General features: G+C 38.1%; 1 protein-coding gene across 2 annotated transcripts in view; it reads left to right on the top strand.

The window, feature by feature from the left end:
• FHIT (fragile histidine triad diadenosine triphosphatase) overlaps nucleotides 1-15,754 on the top strand; it is a 538,519-nt gene that overhangs the window by 135,321 nt on the left and 387,444 nt on the right. For both annotated transcript variants that reach the window (XM_088061848.1, XM_005522023.3), the window contains one exon: nucleotides 9,741-9,862. In XM_088061848.1, coding sequence (XP_087917974.1) covers nucleotides 9,763-9,862 — 100 coding nt within the window. In that variant the 5' untranslated portion in view covers nucleotides 9,741-9,762. The remainder of the gene's footprint in view (nucleotides 1-9,740; nucleotides 9,863-15,754) is intronic.

The raw sequence follows: 15,754 nt of genomic DNA, 5'->3' as shown, positions 1-15,754 counted from the left end.
ATTTCAGCATTAGAGCAGCACTTTTTTAAAATACATAATTAGATCTATGTGTGTAGCATGGTAGTTCTGTAATTGGACTGTACAGTTGTAACAATCCAATATTTTGGCCAGTGTCCTTGACCTGCTTTGCCTGGTGGGAGCTTCTTTTCCTTCCCGCTGCTCCCCAGGGTGCCCCCCTGGGCTGGCAGCTCTCCATGTGGATAACCCTGGGAACCCCAGCCCTGCTGGAATCACCCACCTGGGATACACTCAGGGCCATGGCAGAGGGGGGTGGATGGCAAAAGGAGGTGGGGGAAAGATGTGGACATAAATCCTTTGAAATGATGCTTCATTCATTCCGCTGTTCGTGGAACAACCTGGTTTAAGTGGTTTTATTCTGGAGAGCAAGCATATATATAAAGTGATGAAATGAGAGCTAATGGGATTTGTCCTAGATTCCAACATCTAGAAATAAATATAAATGTGGTGTACATAAATGTAAAGGACCCACTATCTATTATTATTAGCTATATATAAATGTAAATCTGACAATAAATTTTCATTAAATGTCTATTTTCATTTATATGCCCGAGGAATTGTTAGACTAAGTACCGTGTCTGCATTTTCCTCTGAATGTTTGTGTTACATTTATTAATTCAGCAAGCTGAAATGCTTGTGGAGATACTCAGGTCTCACAGGAATTGCTCTAAATATAATAAATTCAAATTCATAGTATTACCAAATAGCCATGGTCTAGTAATAAGTTTGAATTCAGTATGAAATTCTAGGCAAAATGACAAAAGAACAAAATTCAGGAAATAAATCTTTAAAAGTGTTTACTGATTCAGGAGGGCTTTCGAAAGTGAAGAAATTATAAAATTCTGGACTGCATCTGGAAACTCATCATCCAACATCTCTGGCTCATACCACACAGACAAGTTTTTGTCTGGACTTGTGCTGGCCTGGAGTTGTGTGGACATAGCGCACCCTGTGTGCTCTCCCTCTCTCTCATTGTGTTTTGGTTTATTCCACCATAAGGGTTTGGGAAAAGCCATTACTTTCCTCTCCCAATGGACTTCTTTACTCCATGAATCTTTTCATTTAACTCCTTGCAGCTTGTCTTCTGCAGCTCTCTTTGCCCCATCTCTGCTGTCCAACACTACAGGTGTCCAAATTGCATTCACTCAGAGGAAATAGGAAGCCACTTCAGGGGAAGGCTTAGTCTTGGTGTGTATTTCTAAAGCCTATAAAGTGACTTTTTGTATTGCTATATAAATAATAATAATAATAATAATAGCAGCTAAAACAAACAGTTTTTCCTTCACTCCCCATTTTTAAAGCCACTTTTTTTTTCCCACTGGAAGGTTCAGCAAAAGAACATTCCTTGTTGTTCCATCACTTCAGCTCACTTAGTCTGTAGCTTCAAAAGGAATGAGCTTAAGCTCAAGTGTTTCAATGTGCAGTGTGCTGGTCTCTATAGCGACCTTCCTCCCCCATCCTTCCTTTTGTTGGGGTAGAGTTTTTCTTACATTTATATATCTCAAGAGATGTCACAATTTTTTATTGCTCCTCTACCATGTAATGTAGCCCTAGGTAGCCACACTAGGAAAAAGGATTTTCATGGTATAATTTCTGCCATTTAATGCATATTGTAAAGTGTTTTCTTAATTTTTTCCTTTTCTGCCTTTCACCTCTGTGCTTTAAAAAATGGCATGATTGATATTAATATTTTTCCCTAATAAAAATGTGTTTTCCCTTGATCTTAGTGTTGGTAATACATTATTCAGTGTTCCTTCTTAATAAAAGCCATTGGTTGTTCCATTACTCACAGCAGTTATTACAACACTAAAGGTCTCGTTCATCAGAATGACTTGCAGAGGCAAAATCAAACCCCTGAGTTCTCCATGCATCAGGATAATAGCTGTGGTACATGCAAGTTATTAAAAAATTGAAATATAATGTGTTTCTTTGTTTTGTTTTCCTTTTTTTTCCCCCTCCCCCCTCTCTAGAAGATTAACACTAAAGAAAGATCTGTGAACATAATTTATTTTATTCTGTATGTGTGGTTTTCTGTGTATTTTGTTCTTTTGGTAGAAGCTGAGAGTGAATGGTTGATTTTTGATTGATTTTATCCTATTTCACAAAAAATCCTCCTTAAAATCACAGATCTAGTCCATGGATTTTGAGTTGTTCATAATTATCAGACTTGTCTTTGAATTCCTGTGGAATTTTTGTTGGATGATGATAGAAGGAGGTATAGTCTTAGATAATCTCTGCTGATATGAGGGAAAATGGGCACAGTTTCGAGCAGAGAAGATTGTGAGAAGTTCTAGATCATGTCTTCCAACTGGGATTTTGTTTGAAAGTTAACTTCTGTAATATTGTGGTGCATTTAGTTTGTGCATTCTAGCATAAAATGGACATAAACCTACTGCAGGATAATGCAAGACAGCAATTTTATTTCATGCTCATAATTGTAAAAGGATTTTTAAAAAACAAAGTTGCAGTCTACAACAACAACAAAGTGATATTTGGAACCAAATCCTCATATTTGAAACTGGGCTGTTACCTCAGCACAGAGGCAAACAAGGGCTTCCACTTCCATACTGATTTTCTCAGCATGGTTAAATGGTGTATGAATCATCTGAGGCACACAGTGTACACATGGACACTTGAAGAATGTCGAGCCTGTTTAGTGCTTTCATGACTCTTCTAAACCCTCATTTTTCTACAAGTTTAATGTATTATACAACTGTTTTGCCTCTACAAACCTTTTCATGTATTGTTTATAACTTTGCACCCTTTACCTGAATTATAAGAAAATAGCAACTTGGCCTAATTTGTATTCCAAAATGTTTGCTATAGAAATGAATTTGACAACTACATCTACATAATTTAAAGATATTTATGGGTTCTCCATGTATTATGGATGTTATACTGCCTTTGATGTCTAGCTTGATTCTGCATTTCCTGATTAACTTGTCAAAGTTGCAATTGCTTTACAGTGTTGCTATAGGGTTGCTCACTTGCTTTGTTCTTGCATTGTTCTTGGTCAACAAAGTTCTGTGTGTCTGAAGTTTGAGTTGTTTTTTGGGGTGGTTGTGAGGATTTTGGAAGCAGGGGAGAGCTTTTAAAAATTTGTTTGATGATGGACCAGAAAATTGGGAGAGAGGAAACTGAGGACAGACTTATGTACATGTTGCCTGTGTGTACCCGCACATTGCCTGACCAGTTGCAGTAGACAAGATGTATAATGGCAGAAGAGAGATAATTTAGAAAAGGAAATGTGTATGTTAGAACACAAAAAAAATGAGAACGCTACTATTGTAGTTGACTTGTAGCTTTTAAATAGGCTACAGTGCTCTATTTGAATTTTGTGTTTTCTGCTGGACTGGTTGCACAAAGTATGTTGAGACAGGGGGCAATGCAGCTTTCCTGTCATGAGCCAAAGATGAAGATGTACATCAGCTCACTGCTGATGGGCAGAATGGGGAAAAAGAGAAAGCCTTCTACAGAAAGAGCCAAAATTTGGTGTCTTGTCAGTACTGGTTTGGTTACAAAGGCAAACCACAGGACCATACTGGCTCCTGTGAACAAAAGCCCATCCCAGGCAGACCCAGTACAACTGGGAGCTATTTGGTTTTTATCAGGACCTCAGAGCTCCCTCAGGTCTCTGCTCTTGACGGTGTCCATGTTACCTGTGCTGTGCTCAGGGGTGGTGCTGCTCGCTCAGGGAGCTTTGTGCATTCTCCTCCTTGGGCACAAGGTGCAACCCAAAAGCCACAGCCAGGCAGGGGAAGGGACAGCTGTCATGGTGGTCACAGCCATGTCCTAGGAAAACCCACTGTAACAACAGCACAGGGATTTCCAGGGGTGAGACTGTGAGAGCAGAATGGAAAATCCTGTCCCAGAGGGGCTGGGAAATGCTGCTGCAGCTCAGGGGAAAGGGAGCAGAGCTGCAAGCAAAGGCTGTGGACTGCAGATGGATGACTGTGGCATCACACATGGGAAGGTGCTTAGGTGCTGTGCAACAGGCCACAGTCTGTTTTCATTGTAAGTGTAGATAATTTAGCTTGATTGACCATGCTAAGAAAATGGCTATATATTTAAAGTCATAATTTTGATGTTTTTTTCCCTGCTAGATTAAGCAGGGGAAGCCACGTGTAGTGGATTCTAGTCCATCATAATCTGTCTATGATGGGCAGAATCGGTCCTTGTCAGCGCCACAGGATTGGTTACATGCATCACATTTAATGGGCTTGCTGTTCAGTAGCTTCTGTGGGTGGTGAAAATGGAAATAATCCACACAAGCTTCTCCCTTCAGCATCATGTAGAGAATTAAATACCATCCCCATGGAGAGGATCTAGTCTATGGCTGTCAAAGATACAGAAGCACCTTTTCTAGTTTTGTAATTCTTCTTGGCTTTTTCAGAACAGAAATAGCACAGCATGTGATGTTTTGACTCACTGAGAGGGAGAGGAGTTTTTAATTAGAGGCCATTTTCTGGAACTGGAAGAACACAAAATACGTAGTTAAATCTTGTACAAGAGTGGGAGTGAAGGGTGCCGAGAGATAAAGCTGTTCTAGGGACATAGAGCCAGTAGAAAAACTAAGTGATTTTAGAATAAAATAATTTCTTTTTATTAGTATTTTTAGGTATTCCTTGATGAAAATGTTGGATCCTGGCTGCTATCAACAAGGATGTTTATTGCTAGGTGTCTGAGTTAAATAAGTAATATTCTGACTTGTGTGGATTTCATCCTTACAAAGTGGCAGCGAGAGGAGGGATTAAGTAAGAAAGTCCAAAACATGAGAGAAAGTAGCCTCCAGGACAGGTCTTCAGTGTACATTTCTTCTTGAATAGGGTGCAGAATTCAGATGTCTAAGTGGCACTATCACTCTCCCCATAACCAAACCTTTGAGAGGGAGCAATGTCAAATATGAATTTAAGGATATAGGTTCCCTATAGGTTCCCTTAACTACAGTGTGTAACACAAGTTTTCTTATCTTGGTGAATTAAAAAAATTAGTATTTTCATAAGACCTTAAAAAAATTATAAAGGAAGAAATTTTTGTTTTGCGACGTAAATTTACAGTGTTTTTACAATGAAACTGAATATTGGAATCAGGATGGATGATCAAGCAATGTTAATATAGTAAAATAAACTTTAAAATTTAAGAATTTAATACTCCTGGGATTATTTCTAAAACAGTCCTTCCTATTAGCACAGAGAGATAATGGTATTGTAATTGGTTTCTTTTAATACACACATTTGAAGTTAGCAGCCCATTTTGCATTATCTTGTCTTCTCCCATTACAACCAGATGTGCAGCTTTCCTAAAACAGTGCTCAGGGGATTCTCAGCAAAAGCCTTGAGCTTGGTTCCCAGCAGGTGCTGATCTCAACACCTTGTTCTAAGGAGGAGTAATTGTATAAGAAAAAAAAAAAAAAAAGAGGTGTTTTGGAGTACCAATACCATTTCAATTAAGTATCCAATGGGGAGGTCTGTGGTGGCAGGAAGAGAACATTAAAGAACTGCTGCCATCACTCCTTGCAGTCAGCAAACTTGCAACACTTTTCCAGGTCTCTGATTCTAGTGATGTCATGTAACAAGCAGAAACCCATCTTGATGTCCTATGGACCTGGTTTTAGGTGAGCTTATCTTCTTCCCAGAAGAGAACTTATTTTCCTTTCAGAGTTCTTGCTGTGTATTTGACCCAAATGATTCTACAGCTTATGCTGTTTAAAAACTGAAGCACAATCCAAAACCCCTAACCCTGAAACTGAATAAATCTGGAAAACTGAGATGGGTGTATAGATTTCCTCTCAAAAATACATTTAATATATGAGTAATATTTATACAGATTGGGGAAATGCCATGTGCCTATGATGCCTTTTTCTTGGACCTAAAATTAAGAGCCAGGCATGGTTAAGGGATAAAGGGGGTTTTTTTTGGTAGCTAATAAGGATCATTATGGTGCAACATTTCTCCAAGGTGGAATGTGCTGAAATGCACATTCATGGTAGATCCCATATGCAATTTTATAGACCTTGCAAATCAGCATATCTGACAAGGTTGCCCCAATGAGAGGCTTGAATGAATAGCATAATATATCTTCCTATCCTGAAGTATTCCCTCCTAGATGGGCTCAATTTTATTTTACAGGATGTATTCCAGAGGGAGCTTGGTTTCTCAAAGCTTAGGGCTTTCTGGCCTCCAGTTGTGAGGCACTTAGGATGTTTGGTCTCCTGGTCTAACAGAATACCAGGACTATCCTAAGTTATCAGACTTAAGGAATTACAAGTATATATACTAAGGACACTGAGAATACATAAAAGGTATGTACATACATAAAAGGCAAAAAATTGTCATGGCATCATCTACTGAAACTTTACAAAATTATAAAAATATTTAACAACATTTCAAGATTTTTCTTAATTTTAACACTTATTTTTCAGGGTGTAATGTAGATTTCCGTTGTATTTTTTTTCCTTTCTTTTTTTTTTTTTTTTCTTTTCCTAGTATGGGTTATATAGATTGGAGGTCTGTTGTGGCTGTAAAATTAGTCTACTTGCTGTGTTAGCCTTTAATACTGTATTCCCACCTACAACTGCAGTAACACAGCTTGAAGGGAATTTAATTAGGAAAATGAGGCAGATGAAATAGGCAATGTGATGTATATCTGCAATATGAAGAAGAGTAAATACACTTTTCATCTGGATAGTCAGAATACAAGCTGTGTTAAACTGGGCTGAAATTTAATCAGAAATGGATTTCTTTCATTTTCTAGCATTACTGTGTAATTGTCCTCCTTATTACTGGGGATTAGAAAGGCTACCATCATTAAAGAGGAAACATCTTTAGCCAGTTATGTATGGTTTGTAGTTTGCCTGGCACTGACCTCCTCTTTATGTGAAAAATGGAAATCCCTGGAGGAGCAGACTTAGCTTGGTCATTCCAATCTGGGAACTGGGGATCCTTGTGCACACGGTGTTTGCATCTCATGTTCTGTGTGCACACGCCTGTGCTCTGTTGATTCCTGCTGGTTTACGGACCAAGCAATAAATGGTAGAGTTCAGATGACTGAGAACTTGCTCTGCCAGTAGCAGTTTTCTGCCTGGCAGCACTCTGGAATATTCCAGCCTTGCTGTAGTGTGTTGCTGCACAGTTGTGGATATTTCACTTGTACCCATTACTTATTTCCCTAATGCATTTTTTAGCATTTGTGTTGGTTCTGAGCACAGATGATTATACTGTGCAGAAAAACACAGAGGATCGCTAGGGCAGAAGGCAGCTGAAGTAATATATACTAGATCATGAATAATTGTTTAAGAAAAGTCTTCCACAATCCCTTTGCAGAATTGGAGAGAATAGCACTGGGAAGTCTGAAATATTACACAGCACAACCAGAACAACTGACACATTAGTTTGAAAAACATTTACTTTGTCTGAATCAAGAGATAGAAATACATGATTCAGATATATTTTTTGCATAGTAAACAAATAGAAAAGGTTTTAATACATGCTTTAATTTTATCTATGAGATTTTTAAATGTTCTAATAATTCTGGATCAACCCACTTGGGCTATAATGAGATTCTTCAAAATATTGCAGAGGGAGGTATGAGATTAGTGCTTTTACTTTACTGATTTTTCTAGGTCTTTTTTAAAACAAGACAGGTAATGAGGTAAGTAACTATCATGTGGTAGATGCATGATAAAAACCCAGTGCAGGCAACCTAATGTCACCAAGCTTATTTTGCTACTCTTTGGTACTTTTTGCTTATGGCAGCAATCAGCCAGAGGACTTTCACAGCTGATTAGCAAATCTCAGGTTCTCTCCCTCCTTAAGTCAAATTTCAGATCATCATATTTCACATTTAGCATCTGTGATTTTGAAGCCTTGGTTTTTTGCTTAAGTCTGTCCCATGCCTCTGGACAGTACCTTTATTTATCAGTGTTCTGGAAGAGAGAAGGAGAAATTATCGGTAGTGCTTTGATTTCAGTCCTTAGCATTGCCAGGTGCAAGGGCAGGTGGTACATTTGATTTTCCAGCTTCTGGAGACACCAGTTTATCATTTCATCCCTGGTGGTTATTCCTGGCTATGGAATGTGTTTCTCTCCTTTGTCAGAAGCATTTCCTTCATTACAAAGAGAACCATGTCTCTTTATTGAATTGTGTAAAAACATTCTTGCATGTTTTAATCAGAATGAAAAACCCCCACGGGGGGTTGCTGATGGACTGCTTAAGAGAAATGAGGGAGATTGATTGAAGTTCCTAATAGTTATTTTTTTTAAGCATCAGCACAAGATAGCAGGTGTTTTCCCTGCTAAGCAATTCTAGTAGCTAAAGAGACTTGATTTTTGTATGTTGTCAACTTTCAAGTTTAATATATGCTAAGGGACACATCTCAGACACTTAATCTTCTTTTGACTTTATGTGGAAAGGAATATAGAACCTTTTCAAATCTTTGAAACAGGCATAGTTAAAACCTCCACTCTTCCATGGTCTGTTCAAGCATTTCCTTTCATCTGTGATTTTCAAAAATAAAACAAGACATGGTGCCTGCTTAGAAAATGCTTATCACATGGAAATGCAGTAATCTGATTTGTTACTGTATCTTTTACTAATGTGTTTCTCTCATGTAAACCCTGACTAGATGCATCTGCTGCCCTTAATTTAAGTTCTTCTGTGGAATCAGACCACTATGAAGCCAGAAGAAGAACAAGTATTTCTCAAAGACATTTTCAAAGTGTGTGCACTAAGAGGAGGTTGTTGTGTGTACTTTTTTTTATAGGAGCAGGTACAAGTGGGATGATAAATTAGAATAAATCTCTTAGATTAAGAACCAAGTTTAGGTCTTACTGAAAGCAGTAATTTTGCAAGAAAAAAACTGCAACAAAAGACCCTGCATGACTGTAGCAGTAGATTTCCCCATCTCAGCCAATATATAAAACTGAATTTCCTGATTAGTCACTTGGTTCAAGCTGGGTAATGTGAATATAATGCTTCCGATGTGTCTGAAGTATTGTCACATGAAATTTGTCATTTCTTCATATTTTACCCTGCAGTACCTTGGATATTTCTGATTGAATTAAATGCTTTAAATACTCTAGGGCTTAAAGAGCTAAAATAGACACAGTTGGGACTGTGCTGTAGCTATTTAAGAGGGATTTTCATTCTTGTCACGAAGAGAGAAAATTTTAGTGAATGAAAGTGGAATTCTTTGACTAAGAAAAAATGTGGCATTGATTGTGTTCACATTCCCGTTGCTCAAGCTAGAAAGTGTGGATGGAAAATGGCTAAATAAACTTTCTTCAATTTGCCAGTATTTCTTCAGTTGAGGTATTTAATGGAGAGATTAAGAAAATGTGGTTTATTTCGTAAGTCCTGTGTGCACTGATTTGCATTGTGTCAGAAAGAATGTGAAATCCTATTTGTGCTCTTCGAAGAACATGTTTACAAAGCAGTACAAATGAAAATGGGAAGGAGAAATTGCATTCTCTAGAATTTTGTAGCCCTGCCAAGACTGTGAGGTTTAAGAAATGATATACAAATTTTTTGCTTTGGAAAGAAGTCTTTTCCACCACTCCTTCAAAGATGTGATCATTTTAGGGAAGATGTAACAATCATTCCAAGACACCCAATGAGCCCAGGATGAGCTATCTGTTAGAAGCTGCACAGGCAGTTTGACTGTTGTATTCCTGTTTGGAAAGGCAGAATCAGTCCCTTAATTATCTTCACTATTGTCTCTTTCAGACCCTGAGGACTGGGGCTGATCATGCTGAGATTTGGGCAGCACCTCATCAAGCCCTCCGTGGTGTTCCTGAGGACGGAGCTGTGCTTTGCCCTGGTGAACCGCAGGCCGGTGGTGCCAGGACGTATCCTTTCCACAGCCGATCCTGGGAAAAGCAGGACACGCTCAGGGAGCTTGGAAGGCCAGGTAGGATGGAATACAGGTTTATTCCAAAAACCAGGCAGTGATGCTTGATCAGAAGATGCTTGATCAGTGTTGCAGAACTGCCGAAAACAGTTGCTTAGCAACTGTGACCTTCGAGGTGAATTTCTATTGACCTTTTCACCACAGAAGATGTATAAACAACCAGGTGCTACTAAAAGCATTTTAAAGTCTATCAGAGGTGGTACTGCTTAAATTCCATATTACACTGAATAACACATCCTGCTTCCCTTTTAATAATGTCACTTATTTTTAGATGTGGTAACTTTATGGAGGATTTTCAACTTTTCCTGGCTAAATGTACACCATTTGTCAAATGCCAGTAGAATCCTGTATGAAGACTTTGAAGACTTTTTTTCGGGGGGGACAGATTGCTTTGATTAATTTAGGTGGGAAAGGATTAAATAAACCATCTGTATAGTGCACACATTTCATGATGAAAATATGAAGCCTCATGGTGTAAGTAAAATTCTTGAGTTAGAAACTATTGTAACTTGATTGCACAAGATGCTCAGTGCACCTATTTAATGTATTTTGTAGTGTAGTGTGTTATTTTCTAGTCAAAATTCTGCTGTTCTGTAGCTTGTGCTGATTTCAGTAGCTGAAAGTGCAATTTTTCAGAAGTAATCAAGACAGATCACTTTTTCCATAGAGATTCATGATAAAATTTTAGTAGGAGCTCAGTTAGGCAATGAATGGCTGTGTTTGGGAAAAAAAGGAAGTTGTCTGCAGTTTATTGAAAGTTTTCTTGTTAGTTTTGTAGTTTTATGTTGTTTCTTTCATAATTTAGAATCAAATGAATTTTAGTATATATTTTTTAAACCCCAAAATATATTTTTTTCTGAAATATGGAACCTTCCTTTCCTCCCATCACTTCTGGAGATTATAATTGTTCAATATTGAACTTTTCACTCCATCTGTTTTGAATGGTGTTTGTGTGTATCAGAAGTCAGATCATGGCAAAGTTGCACAGACTTCATAGAAACTTTAAGGGTGTTACTGTCTCACCAATGTATTTTACTGAATCAAATTATCAGTTTTTCTGATCTTTGAGTTTCTGAAATTCCTGATGTAAATCCAAGATGATTTACAGATTTGTCACAACAAGAACCATTTTCAAGTCTATATAAAGACAGTGTCACATTGGTCACTGTGCGATGCATGGCCCATAGGTGCCTGAGCAGTTGCTGTATGCATTGTGTGGATCAGAGAGTAAATAACCTGTTATTTGTTCTGTGAGTGCAGGTTTTAAAAACAATAATTGGCTATTTTTTAAAATTAATCAGTTAAGTGAGCAATTGCATCTGTTGTTAAAAATAGAGTATTTCAGATGAAGCATTCTTGTTTTAAAGTTTTGTGTTCACCTAGTAATGACAAGTTAAGGAGCCTATAAAACTTAATTATAACAAGCTTCTTTCCTTCTTAAATAATTAAAGATTATAAACTCTTGTTGTATAATTATTGCTGACTTTTGGCAGATACATTTATTTGCTCAGGGTTTAGCTTTGTTATCCCATAATGAGTATTGCAGTGTATTTTATAGTGTCACATTGTTTTAATAGCTTGTGTTGTAATATATAATGTAGTCTTTGTTTCTCCATTGAATAAATGTTCAGGTTATAGAAGCCCAACCCTTTTCCTTTCTCATTACAATAAGAAGAAATTAGGAGAGATCTTGATATAAAGGCTAGAATACAGTATGTAAAATAGAGCAATTTGCAGTTGTAAGCCTTTTAAAGTGTCTGTATAATGCAGCATTCATCTTGAGACCTGGCAGTAGCAAGTGTATTTTCTTTGTTTTATTGCAATAATTTTATCTGCCTTGTCTTTGGCACATGTGTGACATTTTTTTTTCAGTAGAAAATAAAATATTAATGTATGTGAATTAGAGAGACAAAGGAAATCAGTATGAAAGCCAGATCACTCCAGGTGGTGGCTTTAATTACCTAGTAAGGTTGAAATTCCATCTTGAAACAGAACATAGGGATGGAATTATGAATTTGCAGTAATAGTTTAAAAAAAAAATTATACTCTGGGAAAAAGTCTGTCACAATGGCCTTGTGGAGTTCAGTGTGACTTGAACAATGCCAAAGAAGGCTTGTTCAGTTAACACACTGCTAAGTTTTGTATTGTTTATTTCGAGCTGCCAATCCTGTGAATTTAGCTTGACATTTGAAAGGCAAATTGTGCTAATAGTCCAAAAATAGGTAGAGTGAAAATATAGTATTTATGGTAAGGAAAGAATTCTCCTGTCCCTGGACTGAGCTGCCTCATTTTTCCCAGCATTAGACTTCTGTGCAATGGGTGCACTGACTCAGGAACCTGTTTGTATTGGGATCCCTTTGAGTGATTACTGCAGATTCTTGGATAGGAAGGTGCTGGGTTCTTATTATTGAGTAAGGGATATCTGGCATGAAACTGGAATCTGTAGTGTGCAAGCTACAACGGGCACTCCTGTGTGACAGTAGGAAACATTGACCTCTTCTGGCACAATGGGACAGAGGAGAGCTGCAGGTGGTCGGGATCAGTGCCAGCTCCCCTCAGGAGATCCAGTCCCTTTGGTGTCACCCAGCAAAGCCTCAGAGGTGTCAGACCACGGGCTGTCTGAATACATTGGCACTTAACAGCTGTAATAATAAGGGGTCTTTACCTGCTCTGCTCTTGCCATCTCCTTGTCTGACATCAGAGCAGAAGGCATATGGCATTGGGGATGGTGTTGATTAGTGAGATACTGGGTTTCGGGGTGTGCAGTTACGATGACTTTCTGGCACTGTTGCAGGGCCAAGAGTCTGGGTGGGAACACGAATGCTGTACTCAGTGCACATCTGAGCTGTAAGCTTGGGAGTGGGGAGGAGGTAGCTGGGTGTTCTGGAAGCTTGCTGGGATACCCTCATACAGGTACCCATTCCCTATTTCACAAGAGTCCTTGTTTCCTCTCAGTTCTGTCAGCTTGCTGCTTTGCAGAGAGTGATTGTGAAAAGCAGTCATTTGTGGCTCCCTTGAACAGCTCTGTGGTTGTTTTGGAGGAGGCAGCTATTCAATAGCTGGAGCAGTGCAGGGATGTGTCTGTAGCCAGCAAATGCATTGTTTCTGTCACACAAAAGGCACAAGATGAACTGAATCAGCTCATGCAAACAGCATGAGCTCAGCTTCTCCTTGGCTTCTTGCTTGAATTACTTCTTCAGAGCCTTGCTGCTTCCATGGTTCCATAGAGCAGAGCTGTGGTGCTGTTTGAAACAAATTCCATCTGCTCTTCAACATGGACTTCCTTTGCTTTAATATGGTAACAAATACCTTGTGAATGACCTACCATTTTATTGATGTTTCCCTAGCCCTGCACCAGAGCTTTACATGGTCTCGCTCACATCTTCAATAAATATGAACTGGTTTTTATCACTGCCTTTCTCATGGTGTTGTGCAGGGTACTTGTTTTCATCTTGTGTTAAATATGAAAAATGAATTTCAGCATTAGCAGAATCCATTTGGGGACCAGGACTTTTTATTATAAATAAAATTATACATTAGTTATGTCCAATTTTTTTTTCAGTAGACAAGGTATTGATCTTTAGATTTGTGTTCAGGATGCCATATGAAGAACTTGCACAAAAGGAACACAGCAACATTTGTAAATTGATTGAATGCAATATATAATGACAGAGACAAACAGCAGATCTATGGCAATACTATATTATACAAAGCATTTTTCAGCAGTTTATTGAATTGGTTATTAAAAGGAACAGTCTTTCCAGCTGGGAACAGCAAGCTGAGGGTTATTGGGACCAAGTAATTTCATGGAAATTTGTGGTGGATACTTTGGCTCCCTTACTTAGGGCACATGTATGTGTGTAATAAATTAGAATAAATACTTTACAACAACTTTTCATGTGGGATTGATTATGAAAAGGTTTTTCCATTTAAAAAGACGAACAAAAGGGAAACAAAAAAAGAAGACTGTTTAACTGTTATATACTGAATTTTGCTGGACTATTTTGTATTGCTCTTTTCATAGATATCTAAGTTTTCTCACCAGAAAGTATTCTGATTGTAGGGAATAGACCATGTCTAAAACCTCAAAGCATATTATATATTCTGGCACCTTCATCATTACGTGGAGTTAATGGTCATTATTTGTTGCCGAGGCCATGTGCTGTTCCATGAGTTACTGCTGCTTGTTCCTGTTATTAATGAGCAGAGAAAACATTAGTTGAGCCAGATGCTCCCTTCAAAGGCTTGCTAACACCCCGAGCTGCAGTGTAATTGTTGTGGGTCTGCTGCAGGGGTGGGACAGGATCCAGGGTCAGGCAATGTGAGAAAAGCATCTGCTCTGCTGCAGAGTTTGTCTGGCTGGGAGCTCCCTGTCATCTGCTGTCACAATGGCTGCATTGCTTGAGACTGATGTATGCTGTAGTGCCACAAGTATTTTCCTAATGCTTTCCTTAAAAGTTTTGCAGTTTTAAAAAAAGCCAATTCTTTAGAATTAGTATTGTTACTTAATATAATTTCAAAGTAATTTTTCATTTAGTTACAGACCTGACAGTTTCCACTGAAGACAGCGCACTGGAAAGAACAGTAGTATTCTCTCACAAGTTTGGTTGAAAACCATGGTATTTATCTTGTACATGAAATTTTAATTCTTCATAAACTTACAGAACTGCTGCTATGATTTTATTTGTACATTGCACCTTTATCATATCTATATTTATGTTCCATAAGTATGAGTTTTATGGGTTTCAGCCTAAGTAAGTGTTAATATTTACCATAAAACTAAGATTAGGAAAATGAAATTCAGTTATATTGCAGATTATATGTTTATATCTGCATACTGCAATAATGTACACTGCATGTTTGCAACAACTTGTTAGACATATCTAATCTGGTGTGAAAGTACTCTTTTATTTAGTGCTCATTACAGAAGCTTCCTATACATTACTATCATTATTAGTTTGTTTAGCACAATGTTAAGGAGCAGTCATGCTCCCTTTAGCTCTTTAGCAAAAAGCTAAAAATAAAGGGGTTTGATAAAGACTTCGTAATTTAAATATGAGGCTGGAGATGCAAAAGAATCACAGTGGAGACATAAAAAGTTGTTTGGTACAATGAGGCCTGGACTACTTCCATTAATTTTTCAAAATGTGTAATAACTCTAGAAGAGGAGGTCATTAGGAAGAGGATGCAGTTCCTTTGCTGGTGCACAAAGACCTCCTGAATGGGAAGAACTGAGACAAATGATGCATCTTTGAAAATGGAGGGAAGTATAGAATGTATCTCTTCATCAGCAATGCAGAGGAAATTCAGACTTTATGTATTGTATGTCTCTGAAGCTTTTGAGTATCAGTGAAAGCTCCTGATTTTTTTTTACCTCAGATCCCAAATAAACCTGTTCCATGGCTCTTTCTTACTGATCTCTCAAGTAGGATTTATCACTGCCTTATAATGTTTACTTGCACAAATGAGAAAGAAAAACATTTCCTATGCTGAATAACTTTCAGCAAAATTAAGCATAAAATTAATAACTTTAAGCAAAATGTTGTACAGAGGGCAAGGACTGGGTCTGTGCCTTTGGCAGCACCAAGCCAACAGAGCAGCTTTGCTGTATTCTCAAGTTCCCTTCTGGGAAAAGGGCTCTCCTCAAACAGCCCAACAAATGACTGATCCGCTGTGTGTATGCAAACCACTTGAACCTGCTGGTGATAGAGAGCCCAGTTAATTATCTCAGGGCTGGGGTCATTTTGTTTGCAGTCTACAAACAAAAGTATGGTGTTTGACTCGCATTAAGAAATGCTGCTTCTGAAGATAAACAGATCCAGGGCCCTGT

This window comes from Pseudopodoces humilis, chromosome 13, assembly GCF_049639895.1.
Source record: "Pseudopodoces humilis isolate 2021_Gansu_Grassland_sample_001 chromosome 13, ASM4963989v1, whole genome shotgun sequence".
NCBI lineage: Eukaryota > Metazoa > Chordata > Aves > Passeriformes > Paridae > Pseudopodoces > Pseudopodoces humilis.
Note: the sequence above shows the minus strand (reverse complement) of the source record. Positions and strands in the feature narration are given on the sequence as shown.